This window comes from Microchirus variegatus (assembly GCF_963457635.1).
Source record: "Microchirus variegatus genome assembly, chromosome: 13".
In the NCBI taxonomy this organism is placed as follows: domain Eukaryota; kingdom Metazoa; phylum Chordata; class Actinopteri; order Pleuronectiformes; family Soleidae; genus Microchirus; species Microchirus variegatus.
Window position 1 is genome coordinate 6,877,006 of NC_139814.1, and position 16,253 is coordinate 6,893,258.

The window sequence follows — 16,253 nt, forward strand, 5'->3', positions numbered from 1 at the left end:
CCACAAAGATGCACAATAGCTACAAAGAGATCCATTCAAAAAAGACGATGAATTGGTGCAGATCTACCACAGTGATAAAATGGCAACTTTCTTCCATCCATTCATTCATTCATTCATCCATTCATTACCGACTACTGCTTATCGTTGGAGGGCTGCAGGGGGAGCTGGAGCCAATCCCAGCTGACACTGGGCAGGAGGCAGGTTAGACCACGCACAGTCACACCTATGGGAAATTTAGAACCTCCAATTAACCTAAACTCAATCTGCGTGTGTTTAGACAGGCGGGAGGAGGAAGCCGGAGTAACCTGAGAAAACCCACGCACTCACAGGGAGAATGTAGAAACTGCGCACAGAGACATAAAATGACTACCAAACATCCATTCAGAGGCAAAGCAGCTGCACGGAAACAGCAACAGATGTAAAATTACTATAAAGAGACAGAAAATGCCTCCACAGAGACACACAACAATTACAAATGTGTGCATAAAAGAAAAGCAGAAACTTTACCAAAGAAACATTCAGCTCTTGTGTAGATAAGAGTGGGGAGGCCCGAGCACTAACTACAGGGTCACAGCATCAAGGCTTAAACAGCGAGAGCGGTTTGTAATGGATGTTTTTCGGGTTGGCGGAAACGCTGAAAAGCCATCACCATGACTCAACTCTGTTGTTGACTTGTCCAGCACCGAAGTGTCAGCTCTCGTTAATTGTGTTGTATATTTACTGCATCATCAGTATTGAAGAAAACACATCATCTCCACTTCCTGGATTAATCAAATAAAGCCATAAACATCCCATGCGTTGAAAAAGTGAACGATTGATTGCTGATTTAGCGGCGGCGCCGTGTGTACGGAAATAAATGAGCCTTGAAATTGAGAAGTAGAAAACGGATTCGTGTGTCTACAGCAGCGTCGCATCAGGACGTTCATAAGACAGTGACAGGTACAGTTGAGTGGTGATATACAACCATATGTCTCCACATTAATACACTGTGAGCCTCAGGTCACTGTGAAATATTGCAGCGTGTCACGTTACATTTGTGGTGCAGTGAAACAACAGGCGTCGCCGGAGTGCTCACTGTGACCCACGTCTTCAAAACAAGGCCTGACTGATTTCTGTTCAAGTTGATATGCAGCATTTAATACAACAACAGAGCCAGTGTTTTCTTCCTCTATCTATTAGCCACTTTCCAACACTTCAGACGCTAGAATTTATTCAAATCCCTTCATTAGGTACACATATTTAGGCAAAACAGTATTGGAACTAAAACCAACATGTGCTATTAAAATACAACACTTGTTAAAATCCCCAAATTGTGTGTATGTGAGTATCTACAGTATGTATTGTCTATGTATAAAAGTATGTGTGTGTGTATGTGAGTATGTACAATATGTATTGTCTATGTATAAAAGTATGTATGTGTGTATGTGAGTATGTACAGTATGTACTGTCTATGTATAAAAGTATGTATGTGTGTATGTGAGTATGTACAGTTATGTATTGTCTATGTATAAAAGTATGTATGTGTGTGTATGTGAGTATGTACAGTTATGTATTGTCTATGTATAAAAGTATGTATGTGTGTGTATGTGAGTATGTACAGTATTTATATGTATTTCTTTCGTTATTTCCTCCATTGTGAGCTCACACGTATCTACATTTTTGTTTCCCCTGGATGTGCTTTCATTTTTATCCCTTATAACCTCAACCTGCAACCGGACGACTACGGCGGAAATTATTCATATTTACATTTTAATGTGTATTAATATGCATTGTCCCTTTCCTCAAATAAATTAATTAAAAAAGAAATAGGCCTGCTGAGTATAGACGTTAAGTGTCTTCTCTGTGAGAGATTTAGTCCTACACATACACAATCTGCTCCTAAAAGTGAGACATATAATAACCTGGGTTATAACGCGGTTGGCGCGAAGCACTTAAGCCTCATTACCGCCACCTACAGTGTTGATGAATGAACATATAAAATACGTTTAATAAATGCATACAGTATATTGTTGTTATTTTCACATTTTAAATATTTTATACACTATAAAATAATGTCCATTATATGTAAATACATATACAATGACAGTGCGACTTTAGTATAAATCTAAAATTCAAAGTTACTAAATGACTAATTTCTCGCCTCAAATGATTTCAAAACTGCGTTCCGGGACACGGAAAAATATTTATTTCAGGATTATATTTGTATGTTATCCTGCTATGTTCGGCCGAAATGCATTCTGGGATATATGGCTTTCCCAAGTACGCTCAAGTCACCACCCGATGCATACCTGGTTAAATGGGCGGAGCGAGAACACTTCCGGGTATGAGAACCGTACTCGCTGCTCGCGTTCTTGAGAAATGGAACAGAACTTGGACTGAGGCTGATGACGTTTTCACAAGTACGGGGATACGCAAGTACGCACAAGTACACACAAGTATGGATATTGAGAAACGGCCTCTGTCTTCTGGGGGTCAGAGTTCACTCTGAAACATCGCGGCTGACGAACATCGTCAGAAAAGAGGATTTCAATCGGCTCGTTTACAGCAACTAGGAGGTTTTTGACCATAAAAACAAGTTAATGTATGTAAGTAGACCTCCATAACTAACATTTATGTGCAACGGGACCACTCTATGTGACCTTTAATAAAACATTGTCTCAGGCAAACCTTTCAGTTCAGTGATGAAACTGTTAAATGACAGAAATGTGTGTTAATCACAAAATAGCAGCAAAAACACTGATGTAAAATATATACACTAGGACACAATTCAGACTACAACAAATCATTATTTTTATTCCCCGACTTGTTTTTTTTATATTATTTCTACAAATCTTTTCTTGACTAATGAATTTGTCACCTGTCAAATCACCTCATAATAGCACAATTATGTCAGTCGATGTGTGCGCGCGCGTGTGTGTGTGTGTTGAATTTAATTGTGTTTGTTCTCCTGCCTGGGGAGAACAGATGGAAATTAGCTGGGAGCTAAATCTGGTACAAAGCATCTATTCATTTAGTGAAACGACTGTATTCTGTACACTGTTCCTGACGCAAATAAATGCATTAAAATAAACTTTAAAAAATCTATGTTTACCCTCCACACGAGGGTCACGGGGAGCTGGTGGAACCCAGAGAAAAAACCCCAACACACTGTGCCGTGGAGTCCCAGAAATAGATCAGATTAACAGTTTCGAGTCTCCACTGGTGCAAAGTATATGAATCCTGCCAAATGCAAAAAACTTGACTCATTTGTTTGCATTCATTTTAACTTGGCCTTTATCGTCTAAAAATATGGCTGCAGCTCCTTCACTGTCGGCGTGACAGAGATATTTACACCAGGCCAGTCTGGTCAAGCAGGCTGAGCCGTGCCATTCTGACCGGATGACGTCACAGATGGAAGCGCACGCTTGCACGCCTGTGATCAGCACGTATCAGTGGCAAAACACAAGCTCATGAGCCTAAAATAATATGAGCATATGGGGCCTTGAGCAAACAAGACAACAACAGAGCTGTTTGATTTAGAAGCGCGCTCTCTCTCACACACACACACACACACACACACACACACCTGCACTCGTGTTTCACTTTGCCTGATGGCAAAATGGTGGCAAAAGCCCAAGTGTAACTAATAATATTAACAACGGATTATAGTTTCAGTAAGACACTGCAGCATGGAGACTAATAAGGCCGTGAAACTGAGGCAATCGAAATGGAATCCAGCCATTACTATCTTTGTTATTCACATTTCTGACATCAGAACGTGACATTTCAGGGGGGGACATAGCCAGTTTGACTGACATTACCTGTGTCAGTGTTTGCTCACCGAGGACAACAAAGGAGGAGCAGATTAATAATCAGTTCTCCGCACGTGGGAATAACTTTAAATGTCAACCACAGTGAATCAATAATGCTCTTCAGGGACATTAATCCCTTTGAAAAGATGTCTCCACAGTTCAGAGAATGGGCATCAACTGGACTAAAGTTCAGTGACTTTAAAGAACTATGACGTGGACGAATGAGAATCTACGTTGAAATGAACAAAATACAAACACATGAGCGATTTCCCAGCAAACAACAGCACTGTTTGCTGTTGTATTAAAGTCCACTATAATGCTACGCCGTTGACTTTTTCACTAATCTGTAAATCTAACAGGAATGTTAGAGATCCTGCTGCTTCTTTCAATCCCAGAACGATAAATAGACAACAGCCTTACAAATGTGTGCATTATTTTCATGAAATCACTTTTAATCACTACCTCGGCATGTCTATTTTACTCAACCTCTTGCGTCTGCGTTCGTTCTGCACCAAAGTCTCAACAATCCTTTAAAGCTAACCCTAAACTGGATACGGATTCTCTTATTTTACAGACGTCACTGTCGTTTCTGCACCTTTTATTCTGTCTAATTGGCACAAGAATCTCCCTCGAGATAAATAAGCCTCTTCTGATTCTTCTCCTACTTCCTCATTACATCCGTGCCCATCCTGCTGTGGAGTTGACAGCATCTCTTCAGCCCCACTGCAGCCTGCAAAACACGGCCATGTCTGTCAGTGGAGAGAGGAGAGAGGAGAGAGGAGACGAGAGGGGGAGGAAGTTCCTGAGGATGAGGAGGATGGAAATGATTTCTCCCTGGTCTCTTCTCCCCTCCCTCTCTCCTCCTCTCTTTAAAAAAAAAACCCTCCATGTCTTTCCACCCTCATTCAAAAAAAAAAAAAAAATCAATCAGCATCAGTTTACCACTTCCTTATGAGGCCAAGCAGAGCAGACAGTCATCACATCATCACATGCACTGATAAAGCTTTTACAGCCGCTTTTTTTTTTTAATCAGTCAAGAGTCGTGATGGATAAACACAGACACCTGAAGATCTCACTATATGAGCCACAGCCAAACAACTCCCCACCCCCTCCAAAAAAAAACAAAAAACACATCAGATTACAACAGCCACATTCAGTTTTAACGACAGGCTGTAACATCTGTGCTCAGCTCTTACACGACTGTTATTTTTCACGAGTAGCAATTAAGTGGAAGGACAGCAGAGTCTGATTAAATATGATCGGATCAGTCCAGTGAGAGGGGGGGAAAAAAGGCCTCGTCGCTTACATGTCAGTTTACACACGCAGCAGGGAACAGAATATAATCGGATTATGATATAAATCAGCTCATAAAGAGCCAGTTGTCTGCTTCCTGTCACCTGTGATGATTCTCAGAAATCACGTACAGGCAGCAGCTCGTCACGTCCTGGATTAGATTATAAAGACTCGATTCACAGGATCGATCTTAATTGCTGCGCGAGGAGAACACGCCCATCATGCCTTCTTCCTCATCATCACGCTTTATTCATCCAAAACACACACACACACACAGTAATAATAATAATAATCCACTAATGGCGAATTAGTAATAATCTCACCTTTTACTCCTGCGTGTGCGCGCGCGTGTGTGTGTGGTCCCTCTTCAGGCTGGAGATGGTGGAGATGATGAGGATGAGGAGGAGGATGGAGATGATGATGCGCACGAGGCTGTTGCTCTGGAGCGAGTGGTGATGATGATGATGCTGCTGTGCGGTTTGGAGAGAGGAGAGGAGAAGCCCACGCCATCCACTCACACACACACTCTCTGTCACACACGCACACACACACACAGTCAATAGTGATGCGCAGGCAGGGGTCCCCTCCCCCACGCAAACGCTCACACGAGCGCACAGCACATTAACGCCTTCACATCTGAGAGCCTGGTGTTTTTTTGCGCACATCTGCACACGAGCTCCTTTTACCTGCACGCGTCCACCCCCCCAACACGTTAAGATAATTATCAGGTTTGTGTGTGTGAAATGTTTAAAAGCACAACCAAACTGCGCATGCGCGATAAAAATAAAAATAAATAAAAACACCTTATTGCCCACATTTTTTTTTTTTTTTTTTGTTACAGAACGATGATTAATCGTCTGAACGTATGTGACATATCAAACTGCGCGCACGCACGTGCAGGCGCACTTGACTGCGGTTGCCACGACAACCACTCGGGTCCCCCCTCTTCACTGCATTTTCATCTTGCCACAAAGAAACGTGAGACTTTCTTGACACGCGCACTGAGTGACGTAGAGATTAAAAAAATACAGCTGAGAGGAATGTGGTGAGAAATAAAAGGACATTCATAAATGTCGCTATTGTTCCTGTAAAGTGTGGTTATTACTATGGCAACACGGCACGTTCAGTGTAGTGGTAACATGGTAACGTGGTGGGAGCACGTTAATCATTTTAATGGTGGGGGTTATAATTATAGTAATACCATCTAATTTCTGATGTAATATCAAGCTTGGCAGTAACAAAAGTAAACGTGTGTTACTGGGGACACAATAGTACAATAATACATGATATTTCCAAAGTAAGAGATTGGAAATGAAAATTATAGGCTTCCATCATCATAGTCATATCTTCACAAGACAATGTTTGTGAATCAGCTTTGATAATTAAAATATCAGAGATTTGAGATTCAACTCCCACACAAACACACACACACTCTCTATTCATTAACAAGCTATTATTGATGAGGAATTGTAGAATTAAAATATCACATTCCCGTGACAACATTACAGCATTGCCGGCCAAAGCCTTTATGGGGCCCTAAACTGAATTTGATTTGGGTTGGGGGGGGGGGGGGGGGGGCGCCCTCCCACAGTCTCAGAGCAGCCAGTGTCGGACTATTATTGATACCGATCAATCCATCTTTTACCACTCAATCCTCCACGCGAGTGTGACAATCTCAGCAGACAGGGGGCGAAAGGCGGGGCACACCAGTCTGTCACAGGACCACAGACAAACAACCATCCACTCCCACGGTCAATTCAGTGTCCAGTTTACCTAATCCCCATACTACGGAGAGAACATGCAGAAAGAGTGGTGATACTGAACCTGAATTGAACAAGTTACCTAGTTAATGACTGGTTAAGGACCATGGCAGATGTGCATTAAATGAGCAAATCTTCTACTCCAAAACAAAACCAAATCACTATTTAGAGATCTAAAGATATCTGAAAATATCTAGACTACACACACTAGAAGCAGCCGCTTAGTTCAGCTCTCCGACATTGTTACCGCATTTACGAGCGTATTGCTTGTGTACTGCAAAACAATATTCTGTAGGGTTTATTAGATTTGGGTGTGAGTGTGGGAGTCTCGGGGGAACCTAGTCATAAATAATGGGATGAAACAAACTGCTCTGGATTCTGGGCTTTGTCCTGATAACCTGCACTGAGGGCAGTGTTTGAGAAAGAGTGGAGTGCATTGTACAAATGTTTTCAGTTAAACAGGAAGTGAGAGACAGTAAACTACACTTAAAGATGAATGACTGACGATAAAATAATACTTAAATTGTTTAGAACTGATACAATTACCTGATTGTACCAGTTATTTTACTTTTCATTAGCCGAAAAATTAGCTTTAAAAAATATATATATATATATATCAGGAGCTATTGGGGAATGTATCACCATATATGAAGACATTTTTCTGTAGCTCTACAGAAAGAGAGGATTATATTTGGTGTTATTCGACTAGAAACTTTCATGATGATATTAAAACTGATTGCACAGCACAATGCTGATAGATAAACTTCATCATGATTACAATGTCCCCTTATAGGCGTATTTTTATATATTACCGTAGCAAAAAGGGTGAGCTTTTCATGGAAAAATGAATTTGAAATCAATTTCCAGCACAAAGGAGTCGCATGGTTCCGTATCTAAAAAAAACAATAAAGAGAAGAGCATTACTCTTCACAGAAAGGAGACCAAACAAAAATAAACCCAGAACAGCTGGGGACATGAGGTGTCAGGTGCCTCTTTAAGCGCTAGAAGAATTACATCCTCAGATTGTACTAAAAACTTTATTAATCAAGTCTTTTATCTGTACAGTGACCAAAAAAATACAAAGAGGTGGTTAAATTATTCTCACGATATCAAATATGAGCAAATCTAAGGATGGGGGGTTTTAAAAAAAAAAAAAAAAGGAAGATGTGAAGCCGTTTTCTGCGGTCTGAGATGGATTACGGTGGCATTGGTGCTCGCAAAGGAATGCGTGGTGGAGCACCAGGGGGCCTTGGTGGCATTGGAGGTCCTCTCTGAAGACCAAAAGGAGGTGGACGAGGGGGGCCGGCTCCATAGCCAGGTGGAGGCATGGGAGGAGGTGGGCCTCTCATACCTGGAGGAACAGGCGGACCTGGAAGAAACAAAGACAGCTTTTCTTTTCTGCTCTTTTCTTAATTGTATGATGTGCTCATTTTCCTTCGTTTGCATATCATATTGTTATGCGGTACTAGGGATGCAACGGTACAGTTTTCCCACAGTTCAGTATATATATATCTCAGTTTTTAGGCCACGGTAACTGTATGGCTTTGATATCTTAATATAAAACTACTACTGATCAATCAATCAGATCAAATTAAACTGCAAACACACAAATGAAATATAAAGTTTCGTAGGAGCAAAGAAGCCGTTTAACCGGAGCAAATGTCTGTCGAATCTCCAACTTAAAACTAACTTCACTGTGGTGCATAACCGATGCTTGCACACTGTAAAGCTGGGTGATATGGACCAAAAGTCATATTCCGATATATGTTGACTGAATATTGATATGCGATATATATCCCAATATTTTTTCCGCAAATTGAGAGTTGTGAAATTCAAATGTGACACGTCACAAGTAGTTGTATTGAAACCAGCCATTTCAGTGAAATCAAGTGAATAAATAATAAACAGTTTTTTTGACCTGGTTCATGAATAAATCCTCAGCTGTTCAAATAAAATGTAAACTGTAGAACAACAGGAGTACTTTTTTTGAAATCAAAGCAATATCAATATATTTTTTATATTGATCCATCGCCCAGCCCTAGCACACCGTGGTTCTTTTTCCATTCTCATTGTAATCTACAATGAACCAAAAAGGATCCCACACAGTGGACTTAAACGAAGACGGTGCCTCTTCAAACTTTCTTTTTTCAGAGTCAAGTTCACCTGCCATTGTTTCTGCACTGTTCAGGCAGCGCTCAGCATTTGCATGCAGAGGACTGATTGGCTCTGGAGGCGGCATGAGCAGAGAATGGCACCGAGTGCTGCACTGCTCTCACGTCTCTGCTCCTGAGCGGATCTAATCGCACAGCATGCACGGCGGAACAAAGTTTTGAAAAAGCTTTTTGATGGCCTGAAATAGGTTGGTTGGTTGCCGCGATGCATTGAACTGAACAGGGTGTATTGAACGGTTTGGTAAAATACCGAATACTGTTGCCTCCCAATGTGGTACTGTGAATTTATTGTATTGTTTCCTTGTGGTAAACAAGAGCCAGAACAGGAGCTACGGCCTAATATAACAGACATTATATTCTTTATATAAAAAATGGAAATGGTCTTTCATTTGCTAAAAGCCATGAGATGGAAAACTCACAAATGCACGACTGTTGAACGATACTAGCTGTCTTTAAGTTATCAAACATAAAACTTTTTGAAAAATTTTTAACCAGTCAGCATAATTACGCAGAAAATAAATCAGTCCGGAATCTAAAAAGGAGGTTCTCAGCAGAAACCAAAAATACTTGGTCTTTACATCAGAAACATTGAGTCATTAGTGGGAGTGACCATGTAAGCTGTAGAAGAAACAGAAGGCACTGAGAAGAAGGCAAAGACGAACATGCAGTAGTTCTTCAGACTAATGGCACTTTTCCATTATACAGTTCTAGCACGACTTGGCCCGACTCTACTCAGGTTTATTTTGCTTTTCCATTAGTGATAGTATAATAGTGATTGTATACAGTCTGTGGTATGGAATAAACCAGACATGTCCATAGTCCGGCCTGGGGGCCAATTGCGGCACATGTTCAAATTTTCACCGGCAGTTTTGCACTGTCCTCTACTCAGCGCCAATCCCCACGGGGAACGTTACAGTAGTGCAGCGCTGCAGTAAGCACTGCCTTGCGAGCCAGCCATATTCAGCGAACCAGCGATCAGCTTCCTGTGATCGCGGCGATTAAGTTCCGCGGCGGTGATGCGCCCGGTGGGAATCGGGGGTTAGTCTGGTTCCAGTGCCGATGGTCTTTGCGGTCTATTTTGGTTCGTTTAGAACTCTGCATATGATAGAGCAAACCGTACCCACGTCCGTTTGCTACATTGTAACATTTTTCTGACCGGTGCGGACCAAAGCAATCGAACTATAGATGTGAAAGCACCCTAAGTGACTCTCACCTGTGTGACGTCTCGCGCAATAAAACCACTGTTTTTGAGGCAGAACTGGACTACATACTGCAGTCAAGATCTCAGTGTCACCCTTCACATTAGTGCAGACATGATGTGTTTAGTCCTCTGAGTTGAATAAATTCTAAAATCTTAATTAAATGATTTTTCGTGATCAAAACCACCGTTTAGAATTGAACTTTACAGCGAGCATTTAATAGTGAATAATATCTAATGTTTCAAATGAACTTATATTTGTTTAATATTCGCTAAAGTGTTTCTTTCCAGACAGACTTTCTCTTCATTTTATGTGGTCTTCAAATACAAAAGGCAGAGTGATTTTGATAAAAACTTGAAAATGAAAAAAAAATGAAGGGTGTCATTTGCAATAAAAATGTCATAAAATAGATAATTTGCATTTAATGTTATTGGTTCAAAGAATGTCAGGCTGAATGGTCGGCCCACACATTTTCACCTTACCAAATCTGGCCCTCTTTGCAAAAAGTTTGGACACCCCTGAACTAAACTAATAGGGAGAAAACTGCCTCTGGTTATTTGCTCACTCCACAGCCAATAGCAATACTCACTCTATACAATATTATAAGCAGAAGTAATGAGTGTCAGAGGCTATTGGTAGTCATGGCAATGTCGGTATGTGTCAATACAACAAATCATTAAATCTATTCTGCTGTATAATACAGCCATGAAGAAGAACAATTATTGACACTCAAAAGTATAAGCATTTCTTCCTTAAGCTGGAGATGGATAGAGAGGCTTTTAATTAATAACAAGGTGCTGCAGTACTCACCCATGTGTCCATATGGTGCTCTGGGTGGCATGCCCATAGGTGGGGGTGGAGGCATGCCGGGGGGCAGTGGTGCCCGTGGCTGATTTGATCCCGGAGGAGCAGGAGGAGGAGGAACCATGCCAGGAGGAGCAGGAGGAGGCATGGGCATCTGAGGCATACCTGTGTCACAAAGGTAATGAAGTGTATGAGCACAGACTTAGTCATCCACGTCTGCCAGCGGGGAAGAAAAAATTTATTTAACAGCCAACAGTGGGTGACTGATGGTTGTAAAAACAACTAATTTGCATGGGAGTGTATGAGAGAATTTGTCAACTTCTCACTTGATGTAAAACGTCGGCAAACAATTTCCCAAGGAGTTAGTGGTACCAATCATATTGTTTTGTCAAATTTATAAATGATTTTAAATTTCCACGAAAAAAAGTGGATACCAGTGTGATTGACAGCTAGTATCACCCAATAGGAACCTTACTACATGTTATCTCACTGATTCCATGTTTGCAAATTGTCAACATGGTGCTGGCCAAATCTGGGGGCTTCAAATTCAGATTCTTACTGGTGACGTCAAGACCAGGAGCCATGAAAATGTATCTACAGTTTAATAATACGGAGGAATAACAGCAGTCACTTACGGTCAACACTATTTTACACAAGTTGACTTTGCATATACATTTTAGCATCAAGAGGTGATTACCTGGATGCATGCTGCCAGGGAAGGGTGGTGGTCCAGGTGGAGGTCCACCACCACCCTGTGGGCCGGGTCCCCCAGCATTTGGGGGCATGGACATAGATGGGGGCATGTTTGGAGGCATTGACCCCGGGGGAGGAACAGGAGGGAAACCAGAAGGAGGTGGCATACCTGCAGAGAAATAAGTTGCAATTACAGTCTTAGTTAATGCATGAATTTCATTTTCCACCAACGCACAACAAAGTCAACTCGTCATCTGATAAGTTTATCTCATTATCACCTATTACGAAGAAAATACAATCAGAAGACCACCTTCAACTACACAATGTGTAACCATTATTCAATAAAAATATAACGCCACCATTGATTACAGCCATAAAAAAAAAAAATTTAGAGAAAAAAACAAATAAGCAAATCACAGTATTTGTAACTAAATACGTGACATGTTGAAAAATCAGCAAAAACTTTTACATTTAAGAGCAAACTACATACAACAGGAGGAATATGACTTTCAAAGACACACAGCCAACAGATGTATGGATGATGGATTATGACATTCAAATACAACTATCACACCATTATATTTCACTACATAATCTGCTCAATGTGCATGTGAACTGACATCATGAGGTAGCAACTTTTTTCCCCCCACCAAAATGATAATGTGGTCAAAATCGATGCAAGTGAAATTGTACATAAAACACCATTGACTCTCTCTTCTACCCTGTTGAAACACAGGCTTTCATTACCTCCCATTCCAGGCATGGGCATCCCAGCTCCCATTGAGGTCAGGACTGGTGTTGATGCCGTCAATGTTGGTGGAGCATCTGCAAACAGCTGGTGAGGCCTGTCTGCCTGGGAAAGAGGGTTTTGTGCAGCGAGGAGTCGCTCTGCAGCCGAGCCGTGTCGCTCCCCTTTAGAATCCTTCTTGAAGGCGTAAGACACAGTGATGGGCCTGTTGCAGAGGTACTGACCATTCATGGCCTCAATGGCAGCATCTGACGCGTCAAAGCTGGCGAAATTGATGAAAGCATAACCCTTGGAATTGCCTGTGTCTGGATCTCGCATGATCTTTGGCGTCTGGAGGATTACGCCAAAAGCACTGAATGTGTCGTAGAGCAGTTTCTCATCAATCTCTGGATCCAGGTTACCAATGAAGATGTTGGCACCCACATCCAAGTTCTTGTTGTGGGCTGAGGCTTTATTGACTCGAATTGGTTTGCCATACAGCTTTATCATATTCATGATTTTGATGGCATAGTCGGCATCCTCTTCACTGAGGAACTCCACAAAACCATATCCTGGTGAGGAAGGAAAAACGTCAGCTCCATGATTGTCAGCTATGCTTGAGAATCTTTAAGAAATGTCGGGTTGGCTTATCTACTCACCTTGATGTTGTCCTGTGACCCTGTCTTTGGGCATGTGTGTGTTGACCACAGGACCAGCCTGCAGGAAAAGCTCCCATAGTAGCGGCTCTGATACTTTCTCATCCAAGCCGCCAACATAAACAGTGGCGTCTGAAAAAAAAAGAATAAATACACTTGTTGTGACATGCAGCTTTTAAACATGGATTAATAGAAAATGGAGGTACATAATCACTCTCCAAACAATCACTCCATCAAGCCAAATTCGACAAAAGAGGAAACCTCAGGCACAGTTTTGAAATCAGTGTTGCATGCCTCGCTAACTGGCATTTGTGAAAATCTGACTAAATGTGATTTGATTCAGGTTTCATAGTTCCCTTGCATTCCAGATTGAATTAATCCAATTAAAAAAAATCTGTATCAACTGTAAATTTTGTAACAGCCTTAGAACTTTACTAATTATTTTGATAATCGGTTAATCAGTTTGAGGTTGTTTTTTTGCAAAACCGAGAACATTTCTCAGCTTCAACCTGAATATTTTCTGGTTTATTTGCTCCATATAACAGATATAATTAAAACTATAAATATGAACTATTTTGGTTTTCGGCCAACACAAAACATTTGAGAACATCATTATTTCTAGGTTTGGTAAACACAGATTAACATTTTCTGACATTTTACGCACTAAACAACTACTGGATTACTTTCAGTTTAATCATTGACCAATTAAAAACTGCAAAATCATTACTTTGGATTTTTATGAATGCTTGAATTATAACAGAATAACCAATCAACAAACCCGACATTCAGTTGCTGATTCTCACAGATTTTCTAAAAGTTTTCCAATTTTACATTCATCACTTGAAAACAACCTGAATACTGAAAGCAACAACCTTCATTTTCAAACACTTGCTGGTGAAACGAACCATGATAAAAAAGATAACATCTAACTCATATTATACACAAAGTGTTACACGTGTTATAATTTATTTGAATTAATATTGTGCAAGAAGTAGCTGTTAGCTTTGTTAAGATAACTTGCAAAGCAAACAGATTACCCCCATGGCCTAAGTTTTTATTTTAATGTGCTAACGACATGAACAGTTGCACTTAATAAATCAATCATCTGACTTCTTCTGAGTGGTTCTGATTAATTAAAGTAAGATGAGATGTTTGTTAACGTTAGCAAGCTAGGCTAACACCGACTTCCATGTGATCGAGCCGCGGTTTACCATAAACTGTTGAGTAACTAGTCGTCCTACAACACTCAACATAACAGGGCGAGGAGTTTGAAGTGTATCCTACGTGTTATTGTATGAATAATTACAACGAAGCAATGAAAAAGTGTCTATAAATGACGCACTAACCTTGGTTTCTTTCTGAAATTGGTCCCGCTGCCATGTTGAATGAACAACGGAAGGCAAGCGTTGTGGACTGAAGCCCCGCCTCTTCCTGCGCTGCGTACCGGAGGCGGAAATGGTAAAAAAAATAAAAAAAATAAAAAAATAATAAATAAAAAAATAATAAAAAAATAAAATAAAATAAAATAAAATAAAATAAAATAAAATAAAATAAAATAAAATAAAATAAAATAAAATAAAATAAAATAAAATAAAATAAAATAAAATAAAATAAAATAAAATAAAACAAAATAAAATATTTTTTGTCAGTTGCTTTGATAGAACATTAAATAAACATTTCGGTATAATCCTAGGAATTGTTTATCCTTTAAATCCAAGCTAATAGCAGTAAGCTTTAAAATAAACAAATCCAGATTTAAGGTGACCACCTGTTGAAGCTTCAATAATCCTCTTTTCAGACTGTACATATCAGAAATGTACCAGTTCCACTGAAATGTAGGCTGTCTCGTGTAATCCCACCTGAATCCCACACATGAAGCTGAGATCAGGCAGTGGGAGCTTCACCATCTGCTGCACGACTCCTTGTTCTTTGTGTTGGTGAGAGTTCATTTACGTGACTTAGACTTTATGTTTGAAGTTGCTGTTATGGATAAGAAGGAGAATATAAGTGCCAGGTTGTTTGCTGTGAATAGCTTTTGTTAACACTGAAAATGAGAGATTAAGTATTGATTAAATCAAGATCTCGTTTTTGTTATTTAGATTTTGCCTTGTCTGCATTTATTTACTTTATCATTGTCGTTGAGGATCAAAAAGCAGCACAAGTGACATGACACACATAAAAAACATTTTATCAGTCAATTTATTACATCATATAAATCTACTAAAGGTATAAACATGAAATACAAAATGCTTATAGAAAATACATAGAATAAAGGTCTTCAAAAACACTTCAAACAATACTGTATCGAATAAGAAACATAGAAAAACAAAACGTAATCAACACAACATGCATGAAAACCAAAACTTGAAAATCCCACTTTTATTTTTATAAAATGGATAGCAAAAATATACAGTTCTTTTTTTTTCTTTTCTTTTTTTTTTATAAAAAGCCTTCATTGATAAAGATCACAAAAGAAAGGTCCAAAGGCATTTATAAGAACTGAGCTCTGACACTGATGGCTTATGGTAAAAACAAACACAAAAACACAAAATAAGCATCTAAATGAGAGGGAAAAACACACAAAAATGCACAATTCAAGATCTCCAGCCTCATTCATGTCACTCATCTGAATACTCCTCATGAATTAAGTGTGGCACAGACAACACAGTTTGTCCTCAGGCTGGACTTGGAATCGGTTCACGGGACAAAAGCAATCGCTCAAAAACTGTTTCCTGGATTCTTCCATCTGAAAAAGTGAGATTAACGCGACAGTATTCAAGCTGCAGAGCTGTGAGGTTGGGTGTGTGTTCCATCACTTCACCTGTCACCATTTAAACATGAAGCGGAGTACCAACTCAACAATATATAACGGTTATAAAAGTATACCAAAGGTAGTAATAAACCCTTCATCATCACATATTAAAGGTATTGCAACAGTTAATACTGTATGTAATCTATATGCTGGATTATCCCATTTACATGTCAAACCGAAAAAGAAGTGTTTTTTTAAGACCCCATTAAAGGAAATTTAAAAAGCCCAACAAACGCATGTTACCAATTCCATAAAGGCACAACCATTGCAGAGAACACTTACAGCAACAGAATTTTAAAACTGGTCTGGCTTTAATCATTCTACATTCCTGTATCTTTTGTTTTTTA

The 16,253-nt window shown here is 39.9% G+C and overlaps 1 protein-coding gene across 1 annotated transcript; it reads right to left on the bottom strand.

Annotated features, from left to right (window-relative positions):
- Positions 1–8,040: 8,040 nt before the first annotated feature.
- On the bottom strand, positions 8,041–14,479 carry sf3b4 (splicing factor 3b, subunit 4; the record flags this gene model as incomplete). Its single annotated transcript, XM_083899792.1, has 6 exons — positions 14,441–14,479; positions 13,098–13,226; positions 12,459–13,010; positions 11,716–11,880; positions 11,025–11,183; positions 8,041–8,213 (listed from the first exon to the last, which is right to left on the bottom strand). The coding sequence occupies exons 1-6, from the start codon at positions 14,472–14,474 to the stop codon at positions 8,041–8,043; spliced, it is 1,212 nt and encodes a 403-aa protein (XP_083755918.1). The 5' UTR covers positions 14,475–14,479.
- Between the last annotated feature and the right edge of the window lie 1,774 nt (positions 14,480–16,253).